The sequence below is a fragment of the Eublepharis macularius genome, chromosome 6, assembly GCF_028583425.1.
Source record: "Eublepharis macularius isolate TG4126 chromosome 6, MPM_Emac_v1.0, whole genome shotgun sequence".
NCBI lineage: Eukaryota > Metazoa > Chordata > Lepidosauria > Squamata > Eublepharidae > Eublepharis > Eublepharis macularius.
In genome coordinates, this window is record NC_072795.1 from 110,689,868 (window position 1) to 110,717,453 (window position 27,586).

The 27,586-nt window shown below is 43.4% G+C and overlaps 1 protein-coding gene across 2 annotated transcripts in view; it reads left to right on the top strand.

Annotated features, from left to right (window-relative positions):
* ASCC1 (activating signal cointegrator 1 complex subunit 1) overlaps positions 1-27,586 on the top strand; it is a 91,869-nt gene that overhangs the window by 20,931 nt on the left and 43,352 nt on the right. For both annotated transcript variants that reach the window (XM_054982932.1, XM_054982933.1), the window contains 3 exons: positions 3,329-3,507; positions 21,239-21,375; positions 25,498-25,617. In XM_054982932.1, coding sequence (XP_054838907.1) covers positions 3,329-3,507; positions 21,239-21,375; positions 25,498-25,617 — 436 coding nt within the window. The remainder of the gene's footprint in view (positions 1-3,328; positions 3,508-21,238; positions 21,376-25,497; positions 25,618-27,586) is intronic.

Here is a 27,586-nt window from a genome sequence, read left to right on the forward strand (position 1 = left end):
ACGCTCTGTGCAAAGGCTATCTGCCTGTGGGCGTGGGCTATAACTCATGGTACTCCTGTGCACGCCTGCATTTTGCAGGATCCCACAATTCCAGGGTGGACTGGCTTGGCAGGTTGGACAGTTCCCACCATGAGTGGGTCATTGCAGACAAGTACAACCATCAAATTTTTCAGCAATGGGATTTCCTGGAATTTGACCTTTTTGCAATGCAAGACAAGGCCTCCTACTTCTGCTAAAGGGGAGGAAGTGGCAGGGCTTCGTTAGGAGATGCCTTTCAGATTCCGTGGATGGGAATGCTGCTCTGTGCTTTCCTACCCATCCCAATGATACACAGAGTAGTATGCAAAATCCAGAGGGACCGAACCACGTGCATCTTCACAGTTCCAGTCTGGCCATGGCAACCCTGGTTCCACATTCTTAAGCGCCTGGCCAAGGGGAATTATATTCACTTACCATTGATACCAGACTTACTCCATTTCAGTCAGACTGCGTGACATAATGTAGGCAGACTGCACCTGACAGTGTGGTTCCTCAAACACAAGGGTTGCATTTTTCTGAGGAAGTGCCAAATGTCTTACTAATGCTCACAGACCCTCTACTAGAAGATCTTATACCCTTAAGTGGAACAGATTTGTGCTTTGGACTGATGCTAGAGGAATAGCCCCTGATACTTGTTCTTTATCTAATGTCTTTGATTTTATAATATCCCTGCGAACCTCAGGTTTGGCTTCTTCTATTAAAATACAATTTGCTGCCATTTCTGCTTTCCATACTGGTATAGTTGGGAAAACAATATTTCCCACTACTTGTCAAAGTTGTTTTTGAAAGGATTATATATAATTTGCACCCACTGAGGGTCCCTGTGGTACTTAGCCAGACTGATGTTAAAACCATTCAAGTCATTGGCACCATGCCCTTTACCTCTCCTTTCCTCTCAGGTGGCCTTGCTAGCTATTGCATCGGCCAGGAGCGTTAGTGAATTCCAAGCATTGAGGATGCATCCTCTCTTCCTACAGGTATATCCTGACAAAGTGGTGATGCATACTAGTTTGTAGTTCTTACCCAAGGTAGTGTCTGGATTGCTTGTGTTTCAGAGCATAACCCTCCTGATGTTTTTTCCCAACTCAACGACTTCTCAAGAATGTATGCTATACATGTTGGATGTGAAAAGAGCTATTTTATTTTATATGGACAGAACTCAGTCCTTTTAGAAGAACTCTGCATTTTTTGTTTGCCAATCTTTGTTTATTTGGGAGCATTACCCCACCTCCTTGGTGAGTAGTTTGCTATTCTCCTAATGTGGGACTGCACTGAAGACCGTAGATGAAAACAAGATTGCACTTACCTGTAACTGTTGTTCACCTAGGTCTTCATGCAAGCACACATTCCCTCCCTCTTGCCCCACTGCAAGCTCTCTGCAGTATGCTGTTGGGTTTGCGGTGGCAGAGGAGAACTGAGGGGAAAAGGGGGTGACCTCTCTAAACCACATGACCGTTTTATCTTAAAAGCTAGGAAAATCCTGTTCCAAGCAGCTGGCCTGCGCAAGTGTTGTCTCAGTGTTTGCCTGCATGAAGACGTAAATGAACAATAGTTACAGGTAAGTGCAATCCTGTATTCTATACTTGCCTTCCTACAGCTCCAGGCAACTACTGCTCTGTTGCATTTTGATGTTTTCCTTGCACTTAAATGCTGAAGATAGAAGAACATTTATACAGTATATTTTCATGAGATGCATATTACTTAAAGAGAACTGACAGAAACTGACGAGTCATTGGCACCATGCCCTTTATCTCTCCTTTCCTCTGAGTACACTTGAAATCCATCCAAAGTGGAAAAGGTTAAATTTCTCCACATCCACTCCAGCAGTGCCCAAAAGCACCTAGCCAAAGATTCCATGGAACTAATGTCAGGACTGTCATTCTCATCCACTTCCTTTTGTTGAGAGGGTTGTTGTTTTTGATGTGCTTTGCACAGTGGTACAGATTTGGTACCAAGAGCTTGCATGATGTGTTTAAAAAAATAAACAAATTTGTTATCCAGATATGACTGAATATTTGCTATCCAGTTACGCTTCCCCTCTTCATCATTATTTAATTAAATTCAGTTATTTAAAAATGCATATGTTGCCATCCATAACAATGCACAAAAATGTGTAATTAAAACAGCAGTAACATTATACAGACAAAATGCACAAAACGTATATAATTAGAACAATGATTTTATATAGATAAAATAAGAGGCAAACTAGAAAATAATAGAACTAAATCAAAACTACACAAATATACAGAGAAAATAAAATTAGTCATATCTATTATAGTATGGGTGATGGGAGAAAGAAAATACGTAAAATAGTTAAATATGTTCAGTAATCACCAGATTATCCACCAGATAAAGTACCAGTAGATACCGATATGCATCAGGGTAATTAACAGGGAGGGAGGGAAGGCGCCGTGGTATAGCCCAATCTCATCAGGTCTTGGAAGCTAAGCAGGGTCAGTGCTTGGATGGGAGACTACCAAGGAAGGCTCTGCAGAGGAAGACACTGGCAAGCCACCTCTGCTTCTCACTTGCCTCAAGAGCCCTTTGATAGGCTCGCCGTAAGTTGATTGCAACTTGATGGCATGTACACACACACACAATTAACAGGGCAATCTTAAGAAATCTTTTCTGGGAGTGAGCCCCACTGAATAAGCCAGAGTAGGATTAGACCTCTTAGGATTGCTCTCTAAATGTATGAACGGGGGGTAGTAAAAGAATTTCAAAATTGACATTTAGCAGTACATTAATATTAATGAACAACTGAACCTTCTCATATTAGAAGCAGGATTTCTGTTGGCCAGTGCCATTTCTTTCCTTTAATGCCAGCCAGCGTGTTTGAGGACATTATATACCTGCTATATCCTTGGTAAAAATCAAATACTAAAGTCATGTGCAATGTAAAAATAGTGGAATTCAAGCATCAGATCATTTTGCCTTAGTTGCTCTTTATGAAGTTGAAGCAAAAGAATGAGCTGGAAGAGTTCACTCTAGAGGAATAGGATAGATATGTACTTTTTGCCCCCAAATCTGTGAATTGGTGGAAGGGAGATCCAGTAGCTCTTGTTTCTTCTTAGAAATAATTATTCTTTCCTATGAAACTCATTTTACACTTGAAATGGTGAAATTTATCTAATATTCTGTAGAAGAAGCTGCTACCTTGTTAGAAATCAGTGCATAGGTAGAGTGGAAAATCAACCCCTATTCTGAATACTTCATGGGCACCCGTGGGAAGTTGTCATAAATCCTATCCTGAGTTTAGATAGCTGTGCTAAATTTGTTTGTTTTTCAGTGATTATAGGACAACACCGGAATGGTGTGATTTCAGCTCGAACACGGATTGATGTTCTTGTTGAGAGCTTTCGCAGGAAACAACCTTTCACGCACTTTCTGTCATTTGCACTCAACCAACCTGTGATACAGGAAAAGTTTCTACACTTCAAAGAAGAAGTGTTAAAAAAGTGTTCAAAGGTAAGTTGTCGTGATAATACTTGGAACTGGACTTCAAAAAAAATTGTTATCTCCCAGAATCCTATGTGAGTTTATGTAGATAGTACATAGTCAATAAAAATAGCTTTTTTCTGGCAATAGTATTGCCCAAATTGTGGGACCATCATGAGCAAGATGGTGGGTTGCTAAATATGGTGAGAAGGTATTGGCGATAGAAATAAATATTCTGTAGCTGTAAGTTACAATTAAAGCTTAATATAGGCACATTATAAATAATTATTCAATTGGCAGCAAAATAGAGGTTTTATTTTCTCAAATGATAGCAAAAACTGTGACATTTCAAACCATTTGTTCTTTGAACTGTTACAAAAGAGAACATAATACTCTAAACCTTTGTATTCATTTCATTCCAATCTAATCTATTCACTTCTGTGTTTAAGACCCTGCTACTGAAAAATTCTTACTTTAGACAGAAATTCGTTAGTTAATTATGTGGTAGCATACCTTTCCTTTTCCCTATCATGAGACTCTCTATTTCCTGGCTTGTTTTCTCCTCTAACAACAGGAAATAATGAAGAATAAATTAAGGGGGCAAACAGATGTATATAATTTTAGCAGTAAATCTACTGCAGAATAGTATTCCTTCCATTTTTGTTCAATGTACAACCTCAGTATCAAGCTCAGAAAAAAACATTTTTTCCTATTTGCAGCCCATAACGTTGAGCACAGCACTGATTGGTTAAGCCTTCTGGCAAATACAATCAATCCCCCCTCCCCTGACTAGTTTTTTCAAGTTAAAAAGATGCTGAATAACTGTTTATGAGTCAAAATGTCATGGAGTAATGGCTAGTATATGACAAAGGAACAGTAGAAACTTCCTTCACCATTCAATCATATAATTTTGAGTTAGTATAGAGAATCCATCTGAGAGTATGGCTGGCCATATTTGTAGGGTCTTAGAGGTTTTGAGATAAATTGTCATGGTGACCAGGAAGTCCCAATCCTCACCTGTTAAATGAGCTGTAGCAGATATGTTAGCCTCTAAGAACTAATGACCTCAGGGACCTCAACACCAAGTCTGAACCCAGTTCCAGCAGCTCATGTAACCTGACCATAGGCAGCAAAATAGGGTTAGGGTTTGAAGACCAAACTCTCTGGAATCCCCAATAGAGGTATACAAAAAAAAAAAAATCAGCTGACTCAGCTTGGTAAAGCCGAACCTGGAAAAAAAAATTGGCATTCCTCGAATGCTGAATTCATTCCCGAGTTCGGCTTGGCTATCTAAAGCAAATTTGGTAAAATTCGTCCATTGTTTGCAATGGAAAACATGATTCGGGGGCTTTCCGGGAGCCCCGGGTGTCATTTTAAGGCCAAATTTTACCAAATTTGCAGAGTACCTACTCCTACCTGTCCTCTAGCTACCCCCAAGTTTCATGAAGACTTCAGGGGGGCATTTTATGCCCCCCCAAGAAGGTGCCCCAAGCGACCTCCAACTTCCATTATTCCTTAAGGGAAAAATGAGGAGGGCTTTCTAGGAGTCTGGAGTCATGCAAAATCCAACGAATTTAGAGGGGACCCACTCCTACCTGTCCTCTCAAGACCTCCAAAGTTTCATGAAGATTAGACTTGGGGGGGCACTTTATGCCCCCCCCAAATAAAGTGCCCCCAGCCACTCCATTTTCTATTAAACTCTTTACAGCACTTCAAAAAAGGCACTTTCCTTCTTGAGTATCCTATTGGCCCAGAGAAGGAGAGCTGCTGCAAGGATTGGCTCACACTCTCCTCCTCCTCTCTTTAAGTCACCCTTGCCTTTCCCCCTTTTGCCTTGACTCACTCAAACTTCCTTCTCCCCCTTCCCATTGGGTAAAAAAAAGGTGTGAACTTTGCAAAACACTGTTTCTTGCTGTTTCTTAGCAAAGGAACAGCAAGAAAACGTACGCTGCCATGGCTCCCGAAGTTTATTAGATTTAACCGAATCAATTCGATAATACTGGGTTGAATTTGGCAATACTGGATTTTAGAGAATTGAGTAAAATTCAGTATTTTTGCCGAATTTCAAACCCAGATTGCACATCCCTAGTTCCCAACATAAATGTGAAACTGGAGATCTGACTGCTAGAAGGGAAGTGAAGCCCAATACACTATGGTAATTCCTTTCCACTGAACCTGATCTGGTGTGACACCAGTGACTTGGAGGCAGGTCTTAAAAACCTGTACTCCTCCCATCTAATCTAGCCAGGCTTTGGTAAGGCATACCAAGTTAGTATCAAAAGTCTCGCTAAGTGAGAGAGAGAGAGAGACCACAAATAGAGATAGAACTGTCTGACCACCTTTTCCTTTATCTAGTGTGTCTTCACTGCTGCAGCAAACTTGACTGTGTTAGGCTGTTAACAGAGGTGCTGCTGGATTTGTTATCTACCGTATCCATTTTCTTAACTGAAGGATATAGTTTTGCCAAACCATTTGGAAAATGGGTGTCTTGGGAAGAGTTTTGGCTACCAGCATTCTTGCAAATATAGCAGTGGTTTAATGGACATTGTTTCAACAGTTTTATAAGTACAAGAGTAAATAATTCATGCAACAAGAATAAGCAGCTGTGTAGTTGTCCTGGTTCTGAGAAACCACACCCTAGAAACCTTCATGGATGAGGGTGAACCCAGCAGAAAAAGATGATCATCCCTGAACCGAGGCTGCTGTCACATGGACTAAGGCTAACTATGTGGTCTTGACACAGTGCTATGAGCAACTGGAATGGTGCACTGGTAGGAGGAGACACAGCTGTGGTGCCTTCTGCATGCAAAGATCCAGCTAAGCTAACAGGGAGATAATACCCATGCACTGTACAGGACTGAGGGGATGTTTCAATAATGTTTGACTTACAGGGACTTGGGGGGCATCTCATTTTCCCCTGTATTGCCCTTCCCTACTGTTTTATTTTTCCCTTCCCTGATAGCCCCATATCCTCTCCCCTTTTCCAGCTTCCACCCACCATCTAAGCTATCTTTAGCAACCCCTTCTTTCCCTCCTTCCCTGCTCCTGGCTGCTTGTCCCTGGGAAAAAGTCTAGCTATTTCTATGGTGACTGCCACTACTAGGTTTAGTTGTTTGGGCAGTGAGTCTTCTTTTGCAATGATTCTCCAGTGGTTACCACAAGGTCTGTTCCAGGCCTTTCCTCCTCCATCAGCTGACATAGCAGAGAAGGCTGTGTGTGGATTTTTTCCAGGGCTGTTTTGGCCTCCAAGACTACCTCTGCCCATGCCCCATCACTTTGCTATACTGAAACCCAAGCTACGAAGGTTCAGCAATGTTGTGGTTGCCTAGCAACTTCCAAAATGGCCACTGGAAGCACACAAAGCATTGTTTTTGTTTCTATTGGGGGGCATTATTTCACTGAGAAAAAGAGAGAGAGAAAGAAGATTTCAGATATTTTTGTAGTCCTGGAACTTGCTTCAGGTTTGTACAGAAATGCCCTGCTCCTGTATATAATTTTGTGGATCTATCAATCATATCCTCTTGTCCAGTAACACTAGGCACCAGCGCCCCAGACTTGGCAGCAGCCCCCCCCCCCCACAGGAGATGCTGCTGCCTTCCTACAGGCCTGGGGAGGGGACTCACCAGTGGCTCCAACAGTCACACGGCAAAGCTACCCTCACCAGCCCTGCAAGGCCAGACCTTACCTTGGTGGCTCCAGGTCAGAGACTGGGCAAGCAACTCCCCCACAGTGGAGGTAAGCCAGCTGCACCCAACCAGACCATGTTGCCCTCTCACCGCCCAGGAACACGGCCTCCACCAAAGTGGATCTCCCACAGTAGCTGCTGACAGACTGTGGGATCCTGTTCATGGCCTCTGTCATAAGACAGCTGTGTCAAACTCTGGGCATCTGCCAGATCTTAAATGCTATTTACCACCCCAGACTGACAGCCTTGTGGAGAGGTTAAGCCAGATGGTGAAGACGATGTTACAGAAATTGGTCCATAAGAAACCTTCCCGGTGGGACATTTTTGTGGACCCACTGCTGTTCACATGACAGGAGACACCCCCCCCCCGTTCACTGAATTTGCCTTATTCGAGTTGTTGGATGAGCAGAAGCCCTGTGGCATCCTCTATGGGGTCTAGGGACAGTGGGCTACCAGCGGGGACAACCCCAGCTTGATGGCTCCTGAGTAAATCCAGCTGGCCAAACAATACCTCCAGGACGCCCAGGCATACCAAAAAGTGTACTACAATCAGGGGACCCATACCTGGTGAGCCAGAAAGTGCTAGGCACCAAAGGGGTGGGGGGCAGGACCCCTGGCAAGGGTCCTTTCCAGTCACCTGGATGTTGAGGCCCTCTCTCCTAGGAGGTCCAGTGTGGCCCCTCTCATCATCATCGGAAAAGAGTGGCACAAGCATCCAAACCCCTCTTGCCACCTGGTGGAGGATCCCACAGACTTGTCTACCTGGACCCCCAGCTCCCCTGGACCCCAAGAGGTAGGCAGGCCCCATGTTGGACCACGAATTCTCTTCCCCAGCAGATAACCCAGGTTCATGCAGTGATGTGTCAGGTCCCCGGCATCTTCTCTCAGCGACCTAGAAGGACGTGGGTCCTTGCCAACACCATCCGCACCCCACCAGGGTGGATCACCCGAGCAGTGTGGTGACCTCTTCCCGCGAAGAGATGGTAGCCTGCGAGATAGAAGATATGAAGCAGCTTGGTGTCACTGAACCTTTCTTCAGCGCCTGGCAGAGCCTTATTGACCTGGTGCCAAAACCTGACGAGACCGTTCAATTTTGTGTCAACTTCTGTGAGGTGAACTAGGTCACACAATTTGATGCCGACCACATGCCCCATGTTCATCAACTAACTTGGGGTGGCATGATACCTCTCTGCCGTCGACCTGACCAAGGGTTCTTCCAGATTAAAGTGATTCTCTTTGGGCTGCATGGGGCCATGGTGACTTTCCAAAGGCTGGTCGATATAGTACTTGCCCAATGCCAAGGGTTTGCACATGTCCCTATCAACAATATCATCATTTTCAGTCTGGTCTGGGAAACCCACATGCAACACCTTCAGGAGGTCCTCCGGGCCCTAAGCCATGCAAACCTAAAGGTCAACCCAGGGAAGAGCAAGGTCAGCTTTCAGTACTTGAAGTACCTAGGCTTCCTTGTGAGGAAAGGGCATTTAATGCCACTATCTGAGAAGGTCACCATGCTCAAGTAAAGAAGTCACAAAGAAGCAAGTCTGCTGCTTCCTGGGGCTGGTGGGATACTATACTATAGATGGTTCATCCCCCATGTTGCCACCATTGTCAGCCCTCTCACCAGCTCCCTTCGGAAGGGGCAACTGAATGTAATTGACCGGACACTGGCATGCCTCCAAGCCTTCTGGACCCTCAAAACAGCCCTGTCCTACACACTGGTCCTACAGAATCCAGACTTTGACAGCCCCTTCAGGCTGCAAACCGATGCCTCCAAATGAGGGCTAGGCACCTTTATGTCTCAGGAAGTCAGTGGGCAAGAGTACCTGGTCCTATTCCTCAGCGGCAAACTACACCCAGCCAAGTACAGCTACGCTATGATGGAGTAAGAGGTGCTGGCAGTGAAATGGGCCATCAAGGCATTAGAATACTACCTAGCCAATAACCACTTCGAGCTGCTGACCGACCATGCTCCATAGTTAAGGATGCAGCGAATGAAAGGCCACAATCCCAGAGTACTCAGGAGGTATCTCTCTTTTGCCTTTTAGTTTCTCGATGAGCCATTGGCCAGGGAAACTGCATGTCAATGCTAACTACATACACTGGGTCCACAAAGAGGCAACCCCACCTGTGATAACCTATGGAAGGTGTGTGTGTGTCTAGGAACGCCAGGCACTGGTGTCCCAGACTTAGCAGTAGCCCCCCCCCCAGAAGAGATACCGCCACCCTCTCACAGCCTTAGGAGGGGGGGGGGACTCACCAGCAGTTCCAACAACTGTGGGGCATGGCTGCTATCACCAGCCCTGCAAGGCCAGCCCTCACCTCGGCAGCTCCAGATTGGGGGCTGAGCATGCAACTCCCCCATGATAGAGGTGGACTGGTTGCACCCAACCAGGCTGTGCTGCCCCCTTGCTGCCAGGGGACATGGGCCTCACTGGCGAGTGGCTCCCATACTGCCCAAGTGTCCAGCATGCCAGCCATCATGATGTGCAGCCTCCCCTCAGCCCAGACAGGCAGCTCCTGCTTTGCTCAAGGGTTCCATTTCAGTGCAGCCCAAGCACAGCTGCATCTACACCTGGCCGGGCATTCCCCACGCTCCCCCAACCCTCAGCCTACTCACAGCTGTGTTGCAGTCAACCCTGATGGTGGGACGAAGGCAACAGCCCCAGGAGGCCTTGCCTTATCAACTAAGGGACTGTAGGCTCCCCCTATGCCAAGAGGCCCTAACCCTGGGGAAACACTGACCTAGTCCAATAAAGCAGGGTGTGACCTGGCTCCCATGTTGGCGCTGGGGGCGTCAGGCCAAAGAGAGGCAGGCCACCACCCAGGCTTTTCTCCCAACCAGCTGCCATACAGCATCTGGCTGTTGGATTGGTCCAGGTCCTTGGGGTGGGGATAAAAGGAGGGCTCTGGAAGCTGGCTGGGGAGGAAAAGAGGGGAGAGAGCCAACGGGGAGACAGAGTGAGCCAAAGAGAGCAAGCAGGCGAACAAGCAGGCAAGCAGGTCCACCAGTGAGCCCACAAGCGAGCAGGTGGGTGTGTACCTGAGGCTAATCCCCCAGGGAGCTAGTGGGGGCTGAGGTGAAGCTAAACTTCCAACCCCCACTCTCCCACATGGAGGTTGACCAGAAGCAAGCCTCCGTGCATCCAGAGGGCTTACACTTCTGTGGCGCCATTTAGAATTAGATTATACCAAGAAGCCATTTTTGAGGTCATCTTTTTAATGTGGGTTTTATTTGGTTTCCTTGAAACCTGATAGCAGGTCTACCTATATGTTTTGTCACTTTTTAAATCAAAAATCAGATCCTGTCATTTTTAAAGCCTAGAAATATGTCACTTAAGTGGGACGTGCAAGAGAGAGGTTGTAAGATACGTTATTTTTTCCCATGCTTATCTGTAAACTGTAGAACATAGGTTTGAAGATACACATCTGTTGGTTAGTTGAAGAAGCCTATTGCTTCCATTCCCCCAGTCATTTCATGGTCAGTAATGCCATTCCAATACCACTTTATCTCGCAGCAGGATCTACCAGAAAGCACATCAGTAATGAAAAATGGTATTTGAAAACCTGTGTTTTACAGTCCAATAAGGACGTATATAGAGCTGTGCAAAGCAGCAGGGGAGTTCTTAGGATACTTAGAGGCTCCTGAATATGTGCCCAGAACAGAAGCAGGGGGTGTTTGTTCCTGCTGCTGCTTTCAGCTTCAGAACAGAGCAGTCAGTTAATGATGTCTGTATTCAAATAAGGCTGATTAACAAGGATTTTAAAAAATATATATTTTAGAGGAATATCAGGTGTTGAGGTTAGCATATCTGCTAGTTGCTGAGCAATGGTACAGAATCTTTTCCTTTCACTAGAATAGTTACCATAGCAACCATTTGTCCATTCTTTATGCTGCTGTAGTCTCATGTGTCAGAATATACTGCAGACAACCCTTACCCCCCTTTTGGTTTCATGAGAAAGATGAAGATTGTATTAACGTATGAAAATTAATATAGACACTATACATCCAAGCCTTTACCCCAAGCAACTAACCTGTCTCTGAAGGGGGGGAAACTAACATCAATATCAATATACTGATTTATTTATATTTGTCTTTTTTTCTCCAATGGAAACTCAAGGCAACATTAAAATAACAGCAGTTACAATAATTCCAGAGTGGTTTAGTGCTTAGAATGTTGGACTAGGATATGGGAGTCCTAAGTTCAAATCTCTGCTCTGCCATGGATGCTCGCTGGGTGACCTTGGGCCAGTCACACCCTCTCAGCCTAACCCACCTCACCGGGTTGTTGTGAGGATAAAATAGAGGAGAGGAGAATGATGTAGGCTGCTTTGGGTCCCCATTGGGGAGAAAGGCAGGATATAAGTGAAGCAAATAAATAAAATGAAGCAACCATATAAATCCAACCCAAATAAAATAAGTTTAAATCAAACCAAATGGCTCCTTGAATAGAAGATGTTTCCTCAGGTATACTGTATTGGACATTTAGGTAAGTTTCAGCACCTTGAATTGGGCCTGGAAGCCAGCAGGCTCCCAGTGCCCATAAATGAGGTTTTATAGTGAAACAGGTTAGTTTTAGTCAAATTTTATCACATTAGTGCTGCTGTAATTATTTAAAGAATTTCAAATATTATTTAATATATTGCTTACCAACTAGACTAGAAGACAGAAAAAGCTGGCAGTTGGAGGTGAATTAAAATTGGAACATATTTTGATGGTGGATTTTACAAATCCCCTTCAGTTATATATCACTTGAGATGCCTCAGTAGACTCATTTCCATCATTTGTACTTGATGGTACCTGGGTAGTTGATTCTGCTTTTGCGCAAAGGAAAGCAGATTGGAACTTCATTCTAGAGGTCGCTGGATCAGCCCATCTACCTGTCTCCCACACTGGCCAACCACAGAGCAAAGAGGACTAAGCTTTCCCCCTGATGTTGCCCCCTGGCCATTGGTATTTAGAGCTTTACTGCCTCTGAATGTGGAGGTTCCTTTTAGTTACCGTGGTTAGTAGCCACTGATACACCAGCCCTCCATGATTCTGTTCCCAATTCCCTTTTAAAGCTGTTTGTGACTGTTCACATTTATGCCCATACATTGATGCTTTCCCGCTGGGAAATTTCACAGGTAGGAAAAGTAATAACAATGATGCATATAAGACGTACTCACAATTATGGGCTGGATCTTGTAAATCCTTTCAGCTCTGTGAGGAGCCTTATTCTGGTAGGGGAAGGTTTGCTCCAGTGGAGGAAGGTACCTCCTTTTATGGTTACACAAGGAGCAAACCCTCACTTTTCTTTGAAATCTGAAACCAAAGCAAAGAGCAAGAACCCAGTTTTTCTTTATTTGTGTCAAGCCGGATATGATTTAGTAGAGCTCAAAAGGCATAACCTTTGTGTCTATGAATAGTGCTTATTCAGAAGCAGCTGCCCATGTGGTAGGAGGATGCTTGGCTGGTGTGGAACATCCCAACATTTTTTGGTTGGCCTATCACTTGGCAGCTATTTTGTAATGGATATTATCCTGTTGGCAGCCATTTTCTGGTAGTACCCACAACCCTTTCCCAAAATTCCAGAAGTACCCACAGGCTCAGCAAGGTTGTGGTCCCCAAAGCTTCCAAAGATTGGCCCCTCTCTCACAAAGCTGAATATCAACTGGAGTCAACTGATTACTAGTTGCCACATTTGCTTGGACAACAAGTGAAAAGTGGATTCACCAAAGTGTCCACAGAAGGCCAGTACTTTATATAGGATATCAAGAATCTATTCAGATACATGAACTTCGTGGTGGAACATCTCATTTAGTCTTCTGCTCTTCTGGAGATTTTGAACTCTTGTGAATCTAAACCTCTACTTGGCAATGTTGAACCATAACAAATGCATCCTAGAGCTTTCTTCCATTCCTGAACCATTCTGCATTTGCTAGCACAGAAAACTGAGTCAAGCGTATGACCTGCCACGTTTATGGAAGCGAAGATACACTGGCATAGCTCCCATGGTGGCCATGAAATCCTAAGCTATACCTGCCAGATGGGAGAAATCATAGCTTTGATATTGAAAAAAGGCAGTAAATTTGATCCTAACGATTGCCACACAGTTAGCTTGTTAGCTGTAACTCAAAAGAGCACCTACAATAAGTTGGAAGAATAGTTCATTTCAGCGGAATAAACAGGTGTTCAGGAAAGGTAAAATAATAAGAAATTAATATTTTATACTATAGTACATTAACAAATATATTCAAGGGCTCAAAGAAACAACTATGTGCAGCCTTAGGATCAATTGGGATAAACTTGTTGAAATTATGGCGTACAAACAATTGTGCTGAAGCAAGGATGCCTTGCTGTTTAATTTGTTTGAGAATGATTTGATCTCATTTTACAAGATACTGTTTATTTTTCCTTGTTGCCTATATTGTTTGTTAATATAGAGCAGTTGTCATCTATATATCTTGGTTTGAGATGGCTGAGAGCTTATGTGCTGATTTGTCAGACAAAACTGCTAAATATCTTCCAAAATTAAGATAGTTACGTTTGGAAGACTTTCTGTGTAGCATGAGAGCTTACCTGATTGCCAAAATAATTGGAAAGTTTATAGCTTTAATTATTTAGAGGATATGTTGCAGGAAGAGGTACTTAGAATTCCCAACTAGCAACTTCTATGCTCTTGAGCTTTGAAAATCTCACATTTTTCTCTGTTTTGCAAGTAATTAAAAGAGAAACTTGGTCTTCCTGTCTTTTAGAGTTTATGTAGGGAAAGTCCTCCTCCAGTTGTCTTAGAGGACTGACTTGAGGTCTGACAGAGATATAATAACTGGAAATATCTCAGACTTTTTAAAAAAAGCTTTACTTAGTACTTGACCTAGTACACCTGGTCAAGTGGTGGTAGGATTTATGCCTACGATGTTTCATACTGTTATGTCATATTTTATGTGTTGCTATAAATTCTAAAATGGATGGACATATATTACCAGAAAAAATGTGTCCTGTAAACAAAGGATAAATCTGGAAATAATTTGACGTATCAGTGATATCAATCCACAGAATCTACAATATTAGATTAAAAACGGTAAAAAAAATTAAAAGTAGATGGAAGAATTATTTCTTTAATCATGGATTTCTTTATTCTCAGTGTATATTTTACTAAGACTAATAATATACTTGAGAGCTGTTTTCATGATTTGACTTTCATATCTTGAGGGGGAAATTCAGAAAATCTCAGAACAGTGGTTATGTATCTGGTGGATCTTGAGCCAATGTGAATGTTTGCTATATATTCATTATGCAATATGTGTAAAACCTAGAGATAGATCCATGGAGAAACAATGCTGTTAACTAGACTCTCTGAATGATCGAGACCTCTAGCAGTTTATCGCCTGTCTAGTTAAGACAGGATCAAACATTTCTTGTATTAATTAAAAGTTGTTTTTAAATTATTCTGATTTGGATTACAGCTGCATTGGTGAGAGCTGTGAGGAGGGTCTGATTCCTGCACAATTTTTCCAGTGTAAATCACGTCCTTCTCTCCTGTACTTGCTGTTTGTTCCAAGGGGGAAAGCATACAAAAGTACTTATGTTTTTACCAGGGGGCAAGTAGCTGCTGGGGAAGGGGAGAACTTGCAATGATGAAATCCCCCCTAATCCAGCACTACTGCCATGGCCCCAAGTGAGATCCCGTCTTATAAAAATACCCTAATACATATGGAGAATCTGAACAGGGATCTGCTTGTTTCTCATTTAATTTGATCCTTTATAGAGATGAAAGATTTGCTGGATCGATGAAGAAATCTGTCAGAACAAATGTAGTTGACTGAAAATGTGTATATACATTTATGTTGTGTCTTCTTTGTATTCCTAGGGAATTTTAATATTCTGGGTTTTATTTGAGTAGAAGCTTTGTTTACAAGTTGGAATGACAACGTTTCTTTAGAGAGCAATCCTAATAAGGTCTGCTCAGAATCCTACTCAGATCTATTAATGGGGTTATTCCAAGGGAAACGTTATTAGGGTTGTACTACTAGTCTGTTAGATATTTTATATGTGATTTCCATGCCGAAATCAGAGTATTCATGATATTAATATCTGCAATTCATTTAATACTCACAGATTTCCATCCAGTGTTTTATTTGTAGTATAAACATGAAAAAATAATTTGGTGAATGTCACAAAACTTTCATAATCAGTTCTATCTTTTCTTAAAATCTTCACTTCCTTCATTAGTTTCCCATTCTTCAACTATTCAGTAAATCCCATTAGATGGGGTAATGATGTCCAGCAGAGGGCAGTGTTTGGAAGGCAACTAAATTGAATGTCTTGAATTAAACTGAATGTCAGATGTCTGGCTTGAAATAAATTACAGAGATCTAAATGGAATGTGTTTCCTTTTGTACACCTAAGATTGTGAGAAGTGGACATTTTATAGAGGCTGTTATTCTTGAACAGTATGTTGTCTTTATCAGGAATTCATTGAATGGAGATATAGTTGGTACTATAATTAAACAATATTCATTACTGTATTGCCTCTTTTACTTCAAATAACAGTTTGCTTGCGTGGACCCCTGCAGTTACTTCAGAGACAGTTATCCCAGAAACATATAGGTAAACTTAAGTATAGGAATTGAGTAACTCTCATATCAGAGAAGGCATGAATAACATTTAAGCTGTTAAATTTTGCAAGATAGCAAATCATATACCATGTGCTGAAAGAGGAATTAATGAAGTCCAAAGAATCTGATTGTTTGTTTGATTAATTGTGGATTATTTGTTCCTTGAAACTGACTACCCAGGGTTATAGTATTTCAGTATGTTTTGTCTCTTCTCACTATCACCCAAAGCAGTCACCCCTATCAAAGCCCATTAACTTCAATAGGCTTAGAAGGGTGTCACTTGACTTAGTATGGCATTGTTAGCATCACAGTTGATTTAGTTTCAGCCTGGCTTTGACTCTGGAACATTAATCATAAAGGGTCAAAATCATATCAACTCCATTAATTATCCTACTGCTCTTAAAATAGACTGTTGATCTTCAAACTGAATGAGAAAGTCAAAGTTCCCATTTCATTGCTATAATAATTAGGGGTGTGCAGGAGAGGGTTGATTCAGGTTTCCCACTTCGGGTTTACCCGAAGCAGGGAAAAATTTTGGAAACTTTACTCACTTCAGTATGCTCCATAAATATTCGGAGCATACTGAAGCGAGGGGGCAACAATTTATAATGTGAATTTATAATGTGAATTCTGCTTTCCTTGCCTCCGCAGGATTAGAGTAGGCCACTCTCCCTAGAAGCTGCTTATTTATTATATTAATATATTTTGTGGTCATCACTATGTCTGCAAACATTACAGAAATTAAAATGAACCACTGCCAACAGTTGGAACCTATCAAACCTATCAAACCCCACCCCCTGGCATCTCCCCAGCTTCCAAAGTTCCATCATTTGCTATGAACGAAATGATACTAGGACCAGACTAAAAGTCATGAGAACAACAAACAATTCAACATATTCTAAACTTGATGACATGGCAGAAGGAGTTTTGGAGGGTTTTTTTCTGGCTTGCTTTGGTAGCAGTTAGCAAAATGAATAGGAGAAGAGGGGTGGAATGAAATTTAGATACTCTCAGGCTTTTGTTTTTGTTACCAGAACTGCTCTGATTAATGGGGGAAATTAGCTTTAGCAGTCTGTAACTAAAAATAGCGCAGATCTAACCTATGTTTACGGAGGTCCCGATTCCAGACACTCTAGTGACAAAGAGGCAGACTACAAATAGTTTCAATCACGTGTATTTACTAACAATGTGGCATAAGCCTAAACTTGCACAAGCATACAAGAGAACACACAAGATCTAAGAAATACAGAGTAGGAAATGCAGAGACTTTCGCATTAGCAGGTTCCCAACGATGGTGGGGAATACTCACAATCCTGAAGCGAAGCAGAGACACAACAGCGAGGTGGCCCAATGCCAGCACTGGGACCACAGACGGACAGCAAGGGGTTCTGGATAGGAATGGCCTGAGCACCATGCGGTCTGGGAGACCGGCTTAAATACCCCAAAACGTACCCTGGGGCTGGTGCTGTACTTGGTGGTTCTCACAGTTTAAAACAAAGGTTCTAATGGGTTACTGAATGGCTTGGATGGGCCACTTTGGTAATCTGATCGTGATAAGTGACACCTCAGGAAGAGGGGACAAAAGAGGGAGGGGGAAATCCAAGCGGGCTGAAAGGATGTTCCAGCGGACAGGGCTTGTCCTGATGTCATCAGCTCTGGAATGCGGAGGTTTCTTTGAGATGCATTCTCTAAGTGCTTGGGATGGTCGGCACTTAGTTCCTTCTCCGGGGCGGCTCCTAAGATATGCAGAGCAGGGCGAGGTACTCTCGCTGCGGACGTGGTGTGCCCGCTTCGCCGAAATGGCTTCTCAAAGCAGTCTTCTTCCCTGGGTCTTCTGGCTGCCTGAGAACATGGATGCCGGCTGGGCATAGCTGGGGCTGGATTGCAGGCTGCCCGGTAGCGAGGGCAAGCTCGGGGACCGGCCCGCGGGAGGCTCCAGGCGGGAACTGACCAGGGAGCGCCTAGCCAGGCTCGCTGGAGGTTTCCCCGGCAGGCGCCTGGCTGCTCGCAGCGGCTTGGGCCCATATGAGGCAGGCTTCCATGGAGGCAGGGGGAACAGCACATAAAACACAGTCCAAAGCAGGGAACAGGCACGGTCCGTGGCAGATGGCACTGCAGGCACGGGGCACACTTGTAATAAAGTCCAAACACACACTGGGAAGTCCAGGTACAGGTCTGGGCAGGGCTGCCCAGGAAAAGAGTCCTTTGTGCAGTTAACCAAACATGGAGTCAGTAAACTACACAGTCTATTGCAGCAGCAAGGTAATTAACACGCAGGCAGGAAACTGACACGTGTACCAGAACACACACATGCAGGGCAGTCTTTGGTGCAGCAGTAAAACAGCAACGCAGGAAACTTTAACACAGTTCATGGCAGGCCTTAAAGCAGGAGAGGGGGCCTGCTTGGCAACATTTTCATTGACTTGAGCATGCAAAAGTCAGGTAAACATGTACTTAATAAAATTAATTTGCAGGCAAACTTGAACAGAATTACACTTAGGGTTGCCAGCTCTGGGTTGGGAAATTCCTGCAGATTTTGGGGTGCAGGCTGGGAAGGTTGAAGTTTGCAGCGGGGAGGGGATCAGCAGGGATGTGATGCCATACAAAATTGTTATTTTTTCCTGGAGAACTGATCTTTGTAGTCTGCAGAGCAGTTGTATTTCAGGAGAACATTGTAGGTTGGCAACCTTATATAAACCCACTGACTTTAATGAATCTCAGATTACACAGTTGGTCTCATTGGTATTTGAGGGTGTGTGAAGTTGCAGTTCCAGTTGTATAAACAGTATTTATGGTAGAGGCCTGCAAGTTCATGTCTGGTAGGTCTTGGAACTTAGCTTGAGTTGTAGAGTACTGGACGATACCCATTTTGTCTAATTGCAGCTTCATTTTTTAAATGTGCATTTCTTAAGCTGGCAGAGAAAAATCTAGTATATGAGCAGTTTGTTGCTAAATGCTTAGATAAAAGTGGGAGTCTGTCAGACTTCCAATAGGTATCAACACTATTCAGATCTCTGTCTGCCTGTCATCTTTGTGTAGAAACCCTTGAATTTAGGTGAATGTTTGTTTCTAGAGTGGTAGTATTGGTTTTGCCACCAATCAGACTGGCTGCCATGTTTTATTAATGCTAGCTGTGCATACAATGGCTTCCTGTGTGTTTGTGTGTGTGTGTGTTTTAAGGGGTGGCATTGTATGTACACTATACATGCATGATGCTATTAATAAAAATATGGTGGCTGGAATTGAGAGATTTACAGTCAAAAGGCCCCTAATCACCCTAAATCCCTTCAGAAAACTCTTTGCATGCTTCCTGTTCCAGCTTTTGCCCTTATGCAATGCATCTGTGCCCTATATATGTCTCACTTTTTGTTTTCCATTGCTGTTCCAGTCCTGATTTGCACATGCTGCCAACTTTGTTTGCTTCTTATAACACAGTCATATATGCACAGCTTCATCGTGTTACAAGTCATATGATTCCTTGTACAATTTAAAAAAGGGGTGCACAACTCAAACATTTACATGAGTTAGAATCAGCTTGATTGATGGAATCACTGTGTTGTTTCTATGGCTTATTTGCTGATACAGTAAAAACAGATTGATTGATAGCCTTGATTGGAATTAAGAGGGCTGCATGGTGAAAGTATGACATTATCAGGCCCGCATGCTATATTGTCATTAGGACTTACTCCTTGAGATTCAGCATTTGGGATGCTGAAGATTTGTCAGCACTTAGGGTTCAAACAGACAAGGTGAAGATTGCCATCTTGTTTCATAGGTAAACAGCCTCAGTTTGCCTCGTATTGCAGGAAAGGAAAAAGGTTTAACCCTTCAGTCTCCACTTGGTTTCATGCTTTGAAACCTGGTAACCTGCTTTGTTGTTAGCATTTTAAAGGGGGGAAAGTCCCAGGTCTCTGTGCTCTTGGCAACATGCCTAAGAATTGCCACCCATCTTTTGTGGCACTGCTTCCTTGGTACCCAACGGCCCTGACACTGCTGAGTTGTCCCCTGCTCAGAGTGGCAGCCCAAAAAGCATGGCTTTGCACCATACTTGCTAAGTCACTAAACTGGTGGTGGGAGCTATGGACCACATTATATGTGTTGGTGGGCCAAGCTTATTTAGTTATTTATTTTAAAACTTTCCTTCTCAGAACCCCAAACAGATAACAACGCATCAGCTTATAAAATCTTACCTGAATCATTACAACACCATATACAAAATACCAGTGCAGATTAGATGTGGGCATGAACTGGGAAAGCCCCACGGACCGCCAGCCTGTGGTCCATTGATTTTCACGGACCACAAACTTTTCACAGACCAGCCCCATTCATGGACCAGTTCGTCAGTCCATGGTCTGTCACTTCCAGCAGCCTTGGCTCTGCCCCCTTTACACCCAGAGAGCCCAAACTCACAGAGAATCTTCAGCAGCCCTTCCTCCAGCCACTCCCCAAGTTTGGTCAAGATTGCTTTTTGGATGTCCAAGTTACAGACCCTCAAAGCAGCCACCCCCAGGAAACTTCAGTAGATACTGGAGTTGCAAATGCCAATTGACTTGCATTGGCTAGCAGCACCAAAAAGTTGCAGTGAGGCAAAATCAAACAGAAAAGGGTGGGGGAAGAGCCCCCTCACTCACCACACAGACACCTTCCCAGCCATTGCCTAGAGAATTCATTCTTGCTCCTTGCTCTCATATAGAAGAATGGGAGCTCTCTGCCTATCAGAGCTGCCTATCAAGGTTTTGAGGGCTAAGATTGGCTGCAGAACATCCACCCCTCTGTTGCAGAATGGGAGCTCTCTGGTTGGCAGGCGGAACTGCCTATCAAGGTTTTGAGTGCTAAGATTGGCTGCAGAACGTCCATCCCTCAGTTGCCCAGGGAATTCATTCTTGCTCCTTGCTCCATAGAGCAGAATGGGAGCTCTCTGCTTGGCAGGCAGAGCTGCCTATCAAGTTTTTAAAGGCTGCAAAAGGTCTGCGGACGTCCCCTCCATTGCATAGGGAATTGATAGATTGGCACCAGGATGTCTGGACTCACGGACCAATGGACTGGCCCAAACAAACCAAAATTCATGAAAAAGGTGAGTCCACGAACTGCGTTTTTGCAAACCACGAACTGGGCCAGAACGTGCAAAATTTTGGTTCGTTTTCTGGACCGTGCCCACCTCTAGTCCAGATACCAAATATTTCACAGAAAAGTCATCCAAATGCCCTATGAAATAAAGTTTCTGTAGCTTTCCTGAAAGCTAGCAGGGATACAATCCATAGTTCCAGGGAGAGCTCATTTCCCAGTTGTGGGGCAGCTATTATGAAGGCACAAGAGAGTCATGGCCAACCATGCAAGGCACTTTTAGATCTGAAGAATGCAGTTGATATGCTGGTTCATAACTTCAAATATGTGGGTTCTAGGCTGCGAAGGGCTTTAATAAACTGCAGCAGATTTTCTAATGTCTGTTGTCCCCTGAACAATTCTTTTTTCCAGAACCATGGTATCAGTGACAGCCTGTTCCAAAACCCAGCAAAGCTCCATATGACTATTGGAACATTGGTGCTCCTGAATGAGCAGGAAATCCAGAAGGCACAGGAGCTTCTGGAGAAGTGCAAAGAAGACTTTGTTGAGTGAGTGAAGAAGAGCCACATGATAATGGGCTAGGATTTGGCTAACTACTGTAGCTGTTTCAAGAAGAAGGCTAGTTCTAGCACTGAGACAGCAGAGAGTGGAGAAGTATGTTCCAGTTTGCAGCAATCTAGCAGTCTATTATTACTTGCAAGCAAGAGGCACACACAAAGCAAAACAAGGGCTTAAATGTATTTTGCTCTTCGGGCCAACCAATTAGCAACATCACCTTGCTTATAATTTTACTTAAAACAAATCATTTTTTTCTGTAGCCTGTGTTCTTTGTAAGTGGGGGGAAAGATTTTTTCCTCCTAGAAGTACATGAAAGATCAGGTTGCTTTAGCATTTTTTTCACTAGCAGAGTATGTGGCAGATTGCTCTTTTTCCTTCAGCCGTGAGATGTTTTTCCTAAGAGGAGCCTTGGGCCGAGAGCATTGCATACCTGTGAACTGCGTACGAAATCAGCCTAGATCAGTGATTCTACAGTTTGGAAGTTGCCAGAATCTACAATGAAAAATCATATTGCTTGATATAGAACCTTGCTGTCCATTTTTATTTTGCGTTCTTTTCTCCCAAAGATACGTTACTGCTTCCAGTATTTTTGCAAAAAATTCCAGTATTTTTGCAAAAAAATTCCTAATGCAGTGATTTTTACCTTAGAAGCTGAGATCCATCTTAGGGGGCTACAAATAAGCCTGCACATCTTTTAACCTGACAAGTGCTTCTGAGGCACATGCTGGGAGCAGCAGAATTAATATAGATAAAATTCTTAGCCATTGTTTTAAGATGTGAAGGATTTTGTTTTTTGTTATGTATGACAGAGATTGAGATTCTGCAGTTGCTCCTACTATTTAACATTTATTTAATGACAGTATTGTGCAGTGCATTATCTCAATGTGAGGCAGTTGCAGCCTGCAAGGTTTGCAGTCTGCTTTAATAAGAGAGTTTAACTTTCTTCTGTGTCTCTGGACCTCTGTACTCATCCTGTAAATGAGCTATCTTCTCATTAATTGTGTTAGCTTTGTTGGAGCCACTTATATAGTCCATGTCACTAACTACAAAAATAACTGGACTGTATTCTTTGTAAGCATTACAATGACGTGTGTGTATGTGTATATATACACACACACGCAAGCAAGCAAGCAAGAGGCACACACAAAGCAAAACAAGGGCTTAAATGTATTTTGCTCTTCATGCCAACCAATTAGGAACATCTCCTTGCTTACAATTTTACTTAAAACAAATCATTTTTTTCTGTAGCCTGTCTGCAACATGGCAGGAGGCTGCACAAATGCCAGTTTGACCTCCTCAGCCTCCACAAGCCAAAGCCATACCTGGCTCCAGAAATAGCCCTTTTCTGCTGTTGTATTTCTTTCAGTTAAGTTATTGTAGTTGGGAGCAGAAATTTGAACAGCTCTTGGTTAGGAGCTACAAGCCCCTGTGGCCTTATGTCCTGGTTGGTCAGCCATTGTTTCCTATGGGAAACTCAATTTGGAAAGTTCCAGTGGATTGGGGTGGGGTGGGTCATTTTTTGACCAAATTTCACCAAATTTGCAGGGGACCTACTCCTAATTGTCCTCTAATAACCCCCCCCCCCAGGTTTCATGAAGATTGGACTACTGGGGGGGGGATTTTATGGCCCTCTAAAGAAGGAGCCCCCAGCTACCTCCAATCTCCATTATTCCCTATGGGGAAAATTATGGGGGCTATCCAGTGGTCTGGGAGTGGCGTTTTACAAGCAAAATCCACCAAATGTTCAGTGGACCTACTCCTGACTCCCCAAGTTTCAGGGATATTGGACCCCAAGGTCCAATTCTGTGGGCTCTTGAAAAAGGTGCCCCCAGCCACTCCATTGTTCCTGTTGTGGGGGGGGGGACTCCAAACCGACTCCCACTGCAGAAACACACGGACCAAGCATCCCAACAAACAGCCCCCACCACCAAAGAATAACCAACAACAATTGAACCCCAAACCAATTTCTATGCCAACAGAAAGCAGAATCCAGCATAAAACACCAACCAGACTTCTGTAAAGAAAGAGCAAGTCCCAACAGTAGGGGAAAACAGCCTCCTCCCCCCACCAAGAACAACCAATAAAAATTTACAGCAACAAAGAAAGCACCCACAACAGGGGAAAACAGCCCTCCCACCAAAGGACAAGTGAATTTAATAAAGTTAACAGGAACGATAAAACACCAAAAAGCAAGTTACCCACAAAATGATACAACAACCCCACCCAGAACAAGCAGCAAAATGAACAGTAAATATAAATTCAAAAGCCAGAAATCAAAGCCACCCCTACACAGAAGCCCAACCAAAGGATGCTTCACACACATCAAAAAAGCAGTTTTTAAAATGCAAAGTAAAAAAACTTTTTCCCTTCCTCCAAAGAGAGAAAAAAACCCAGAGTCTACAACTCTCACACCTGGCACCAGCAGAAGTCCTCTGTGCATGTCTCAGGGCAGGCAGCAGCAGCAGCAGCAGCCAGGAATCTACTCATTGGGCAGTAGGATCCAGTTGCAGTCCAAAGCAGTACGAGGTCATAGTCTGAGGTTGCAGGGGCTAGGCAGAGTCAGGTTCAGTGATGGCAGGATCTAGGGGATTTGACTTGTTGTTTCTACAACTGGTCGCTCCCCCACCTCTGTCTTTTATTGCCAAGGTGCATGTTTTGCTGCTCAGCTGCACCTAGGCACGTGCACTCCCTGCACCCTCAGTTGGCTCCATGTACCTTTGAGTTGCTAATCACACACATCACCTCCTCTCCAGTAGTTCACACCAGACCTCCTTCCGCCTGTGCTCCAGCGGAGGTGAGGTGGGTCGCAGGGAGCTAGCTGACGTGTCCTGGGCTGAGACAGATGGGCTGCTGCTGACCGGTGGTGGGTTGCTCATAGCTGAAGGCAGGTAGAGCCCTGCTGTGGTTGTTTCGTCCTCTTCCCCCAAGCTCTCTGCGTCATCAGGGTTGGCTGTGCCTTATTGACCCATGACACACGCAGTGTCTCTTGATCTCCAGGTGAGAGCTGAAAAGGAGGCTGACTGAAGCAAACTTCCTAATTTAACTCCTTGCAGCAGTTTAAAAAAGGCACTCTCCTTACTGAGATCCCATTGGCCAGAAAAGGAGAGCCACTGCAAGGATTGGCCATTCCTCCCTTTCCCTTTCCCCCTTCCTTTTGCCTCTGCCTCACTCCCCCGCCCCCAAAATCTGATTAAAAAAAGGCAGGAAGCAGGGTTTGTTTCTGTTTTTTTTACTGTTCCTTAGCAAAGCAACAGCAAACAACAATGCAGCTGCACTTCCCAAATGTTACTGTATATTACTGAATTTATTTGGGAATATAGATTTAAGCTCAGTAATACCAAATTTTGGTAACTTTTACCAAATACTGAACCTGAATTGCACATCCCTAGTTGTGACTGCTCGTGTAGTCTAAACAGCCCTCAACCATTCAGTTGCATTGTGAGGACCTCAGCCTCCACAATTGGCTCTTCCCATCCACAGAAGAATTTCTAGAGAGAACATACAAGCTGAGTCAGTCTATTACTGGACTCCGTGTGTGTCTAAGCTTTGAGGGAACTAAGGGTAGCTAGAGACATCTGTATTGTGTTGCATGAGTGGTCCTGCACCAAAAAGTTGAGAGCATAATAGAAGACTCATACCAGTTGTGGTAGAAGAGCAATATTCGGGTCCAGTAGCACCTTAAAGACCAACAAGATCTCCAGGGTATAAGCTTTCAAGAGTCAGAGCTTCCTTCATCAGATACAAAGGGAGCTCTGACTCTTAAAAGGTCATACCTTAGAAATCTAGTTGGTCTTTAAGGTGCTATTGGATCTGAACGTTGCTCTTCTACTACAGATCAACACAGCTACTCACCTGAAAAGTCTGGTAAAGTCACAAGACAAGGGCCATTATGTCTTTAGAAGCAATGGAAACAACTACAAAACTGAACAATGAGTAATTAGTCTGTCTTTTAGGGTAGAAGCTGAATGCTGCTGGGAATTCTGCTGTGCTTCGTAATATAAATGGGAAAGGAACTGTTTTGGTGATTAGTTTAGCCATGTATGTTTAAGGTCATGAAATATATTATGTCCACCTAAAATGAACAAAATTTGGTGTTTTTTCCTTTTATGAAGTGCAATTGCTGGAGGTGAACCGCTAACTGTTGAAGTAGCTGATATAGAATACATGAATGATGATCCAGCTATGATGGATGTTCTCTATGCAAAAGTTGCCATGAAGGATGGATCCAACAAGTATGTTACTTCTGCTTTTTCTAAGTTCATTTTCCCTCTATTGAGGTATGAAATGATATTTGAATTGGCAAACGTTATGTAAGCAAAATCTCTGTCTCAAGAGTTTGTTTGTGCCCAAGAATATGTTGCCAGACATCCAGGAGATATTTCTGTTTCTTTGTCAGTAGAAATAGGTCCGTATTGAGTTTGCCCTTGAGTTGATAATAAGTGGTGTTACTGAAAGAGGATAATTGCTGAGTATCCACTTCATGAATTTCTGCTTAATCTTAGTAATTCCACAACCCAGAAGGTATTTCCTCTCATCCCCCTGACAATTTAAGGACTTAGTTGAAAAAATTAACTTTGCTATCAAATGTTTGTGCAGCTGATTGTTTAGCTACACAGCTAACACAACTTTGTACTGCCATTTGCTTTAATTATCTGTATGTCCACATAAATGTACATTTACTGTGTATTATACTTTATAACTGTCTTGTTTATGAAACCTGTGGAAGCATATACTTGGCAATTTCTTTTGGTTTCCCCCCCCTTATATAGGCCATTTCAGTGTTTCTCTGCTTTGTTTGTAAAATGCATCTACAGTTTCCTGAAAGAAGTATCGGAGTTAATAATTATGGCATTTTCTCTTAAGAAGATTCTATTGCATCATTTCAGCTTGATCTCCAGCTTTGCAAATATAAGATCTGCCACTGTTTTCTTTACGCCTGTTCTCTGCCTTACGGAGTACCTGTGTGTGCTGTTTAGTGGCAGAGACAGATCTGAATAACTGCTATTTGGGAGGACACTGGTTTATCCCAGTATGTTGGTGCTACCTGAGATTTTTGTACTGGGTATAATCTAACCTAATGAGTCTTAAAATATCCTTCTGAATCACTAATAACAATATCACATATTGCATATTTGCCAGCATTTCTTTTCTTTCTCCAATAACAACAACATTCGATTTATGTACCACCCTTCAGGACATCTTAATGCCCACTCAGAGCAGTTTACAAAGTATGTCATTATTATCTCCACAACAAAACACCCTGTGATGTGGGTGGGGCTGAGAGCTCCTAGAAGCTGTGACTCGCCCAAGGTCACCCAGCTGGCTTCAAGCAGAGGAGTGGGGAATCAAACCTGGTTCTCAAGATTAGAGTCCCGCGCTCTTAACCACTACACCAAACTTTCTCCTTGCCTTCTTTCAGTCTGTCTTGTTTACCATCCAGCCAAAATAAGAGTTCTGTAAAGCCACCTCACTACTTGCTGATTTTTAATTGTTCCTTACGAATTCCTTATAAATTATATCTGGTGAAGAGTCTGTCATGTAACTTCCCCTGGCTGGGAAGACTTAAATGTAAATAGCCTATTGTGTAGAGACAATTTTGATCCATGAAGGATTGTGGTGCCATTCTATTCTTCTAATAAGGAAGGTTCTTGTCTGATTTGTACTTAGTGTTCGCTGCTGTGCCCAGCTAGGGATAATTTCTGCCAAATTAATGAGAGCCACATTTTTGCTCTGTAAGGGTGATGTAGGCAGCATGAGGACCATCCCTCAGCCCATTCAAAAATCAAGAATAGTCCATGGGATCACGGGGGGAGGGGATGGTTCAGTGGTAGAGCATCTGCTTGGCATGCAGGAAGATCCTGTGTTCAGTCTCTGGCAAGTTAACAGGATCAAGTTGCAGGTGATGTAAAATACCTCTGTCTGAGACCTACCGCCAGTCTCAGTAGCTAATACTGACTGACTGTGATGTTTCGAGGGTCTGATTCAGTATAAGTTAACTTCATGTGTTCAGCCCCAGACAAACAGAGGAACAGAAGATGAGCCCACCTGAGTCACATCTAAGGTCCCCAAGCTGAACATGGTGTACATCCTTTCCCCATCTTCTCTCTCAAGCATGAATTCTCCCACCTTTCCTTCAGTGGTCTTAACCATAATTAAGGAATACAATGCTTCCCTAAATTGGGAATGAGACACATCCCCTTA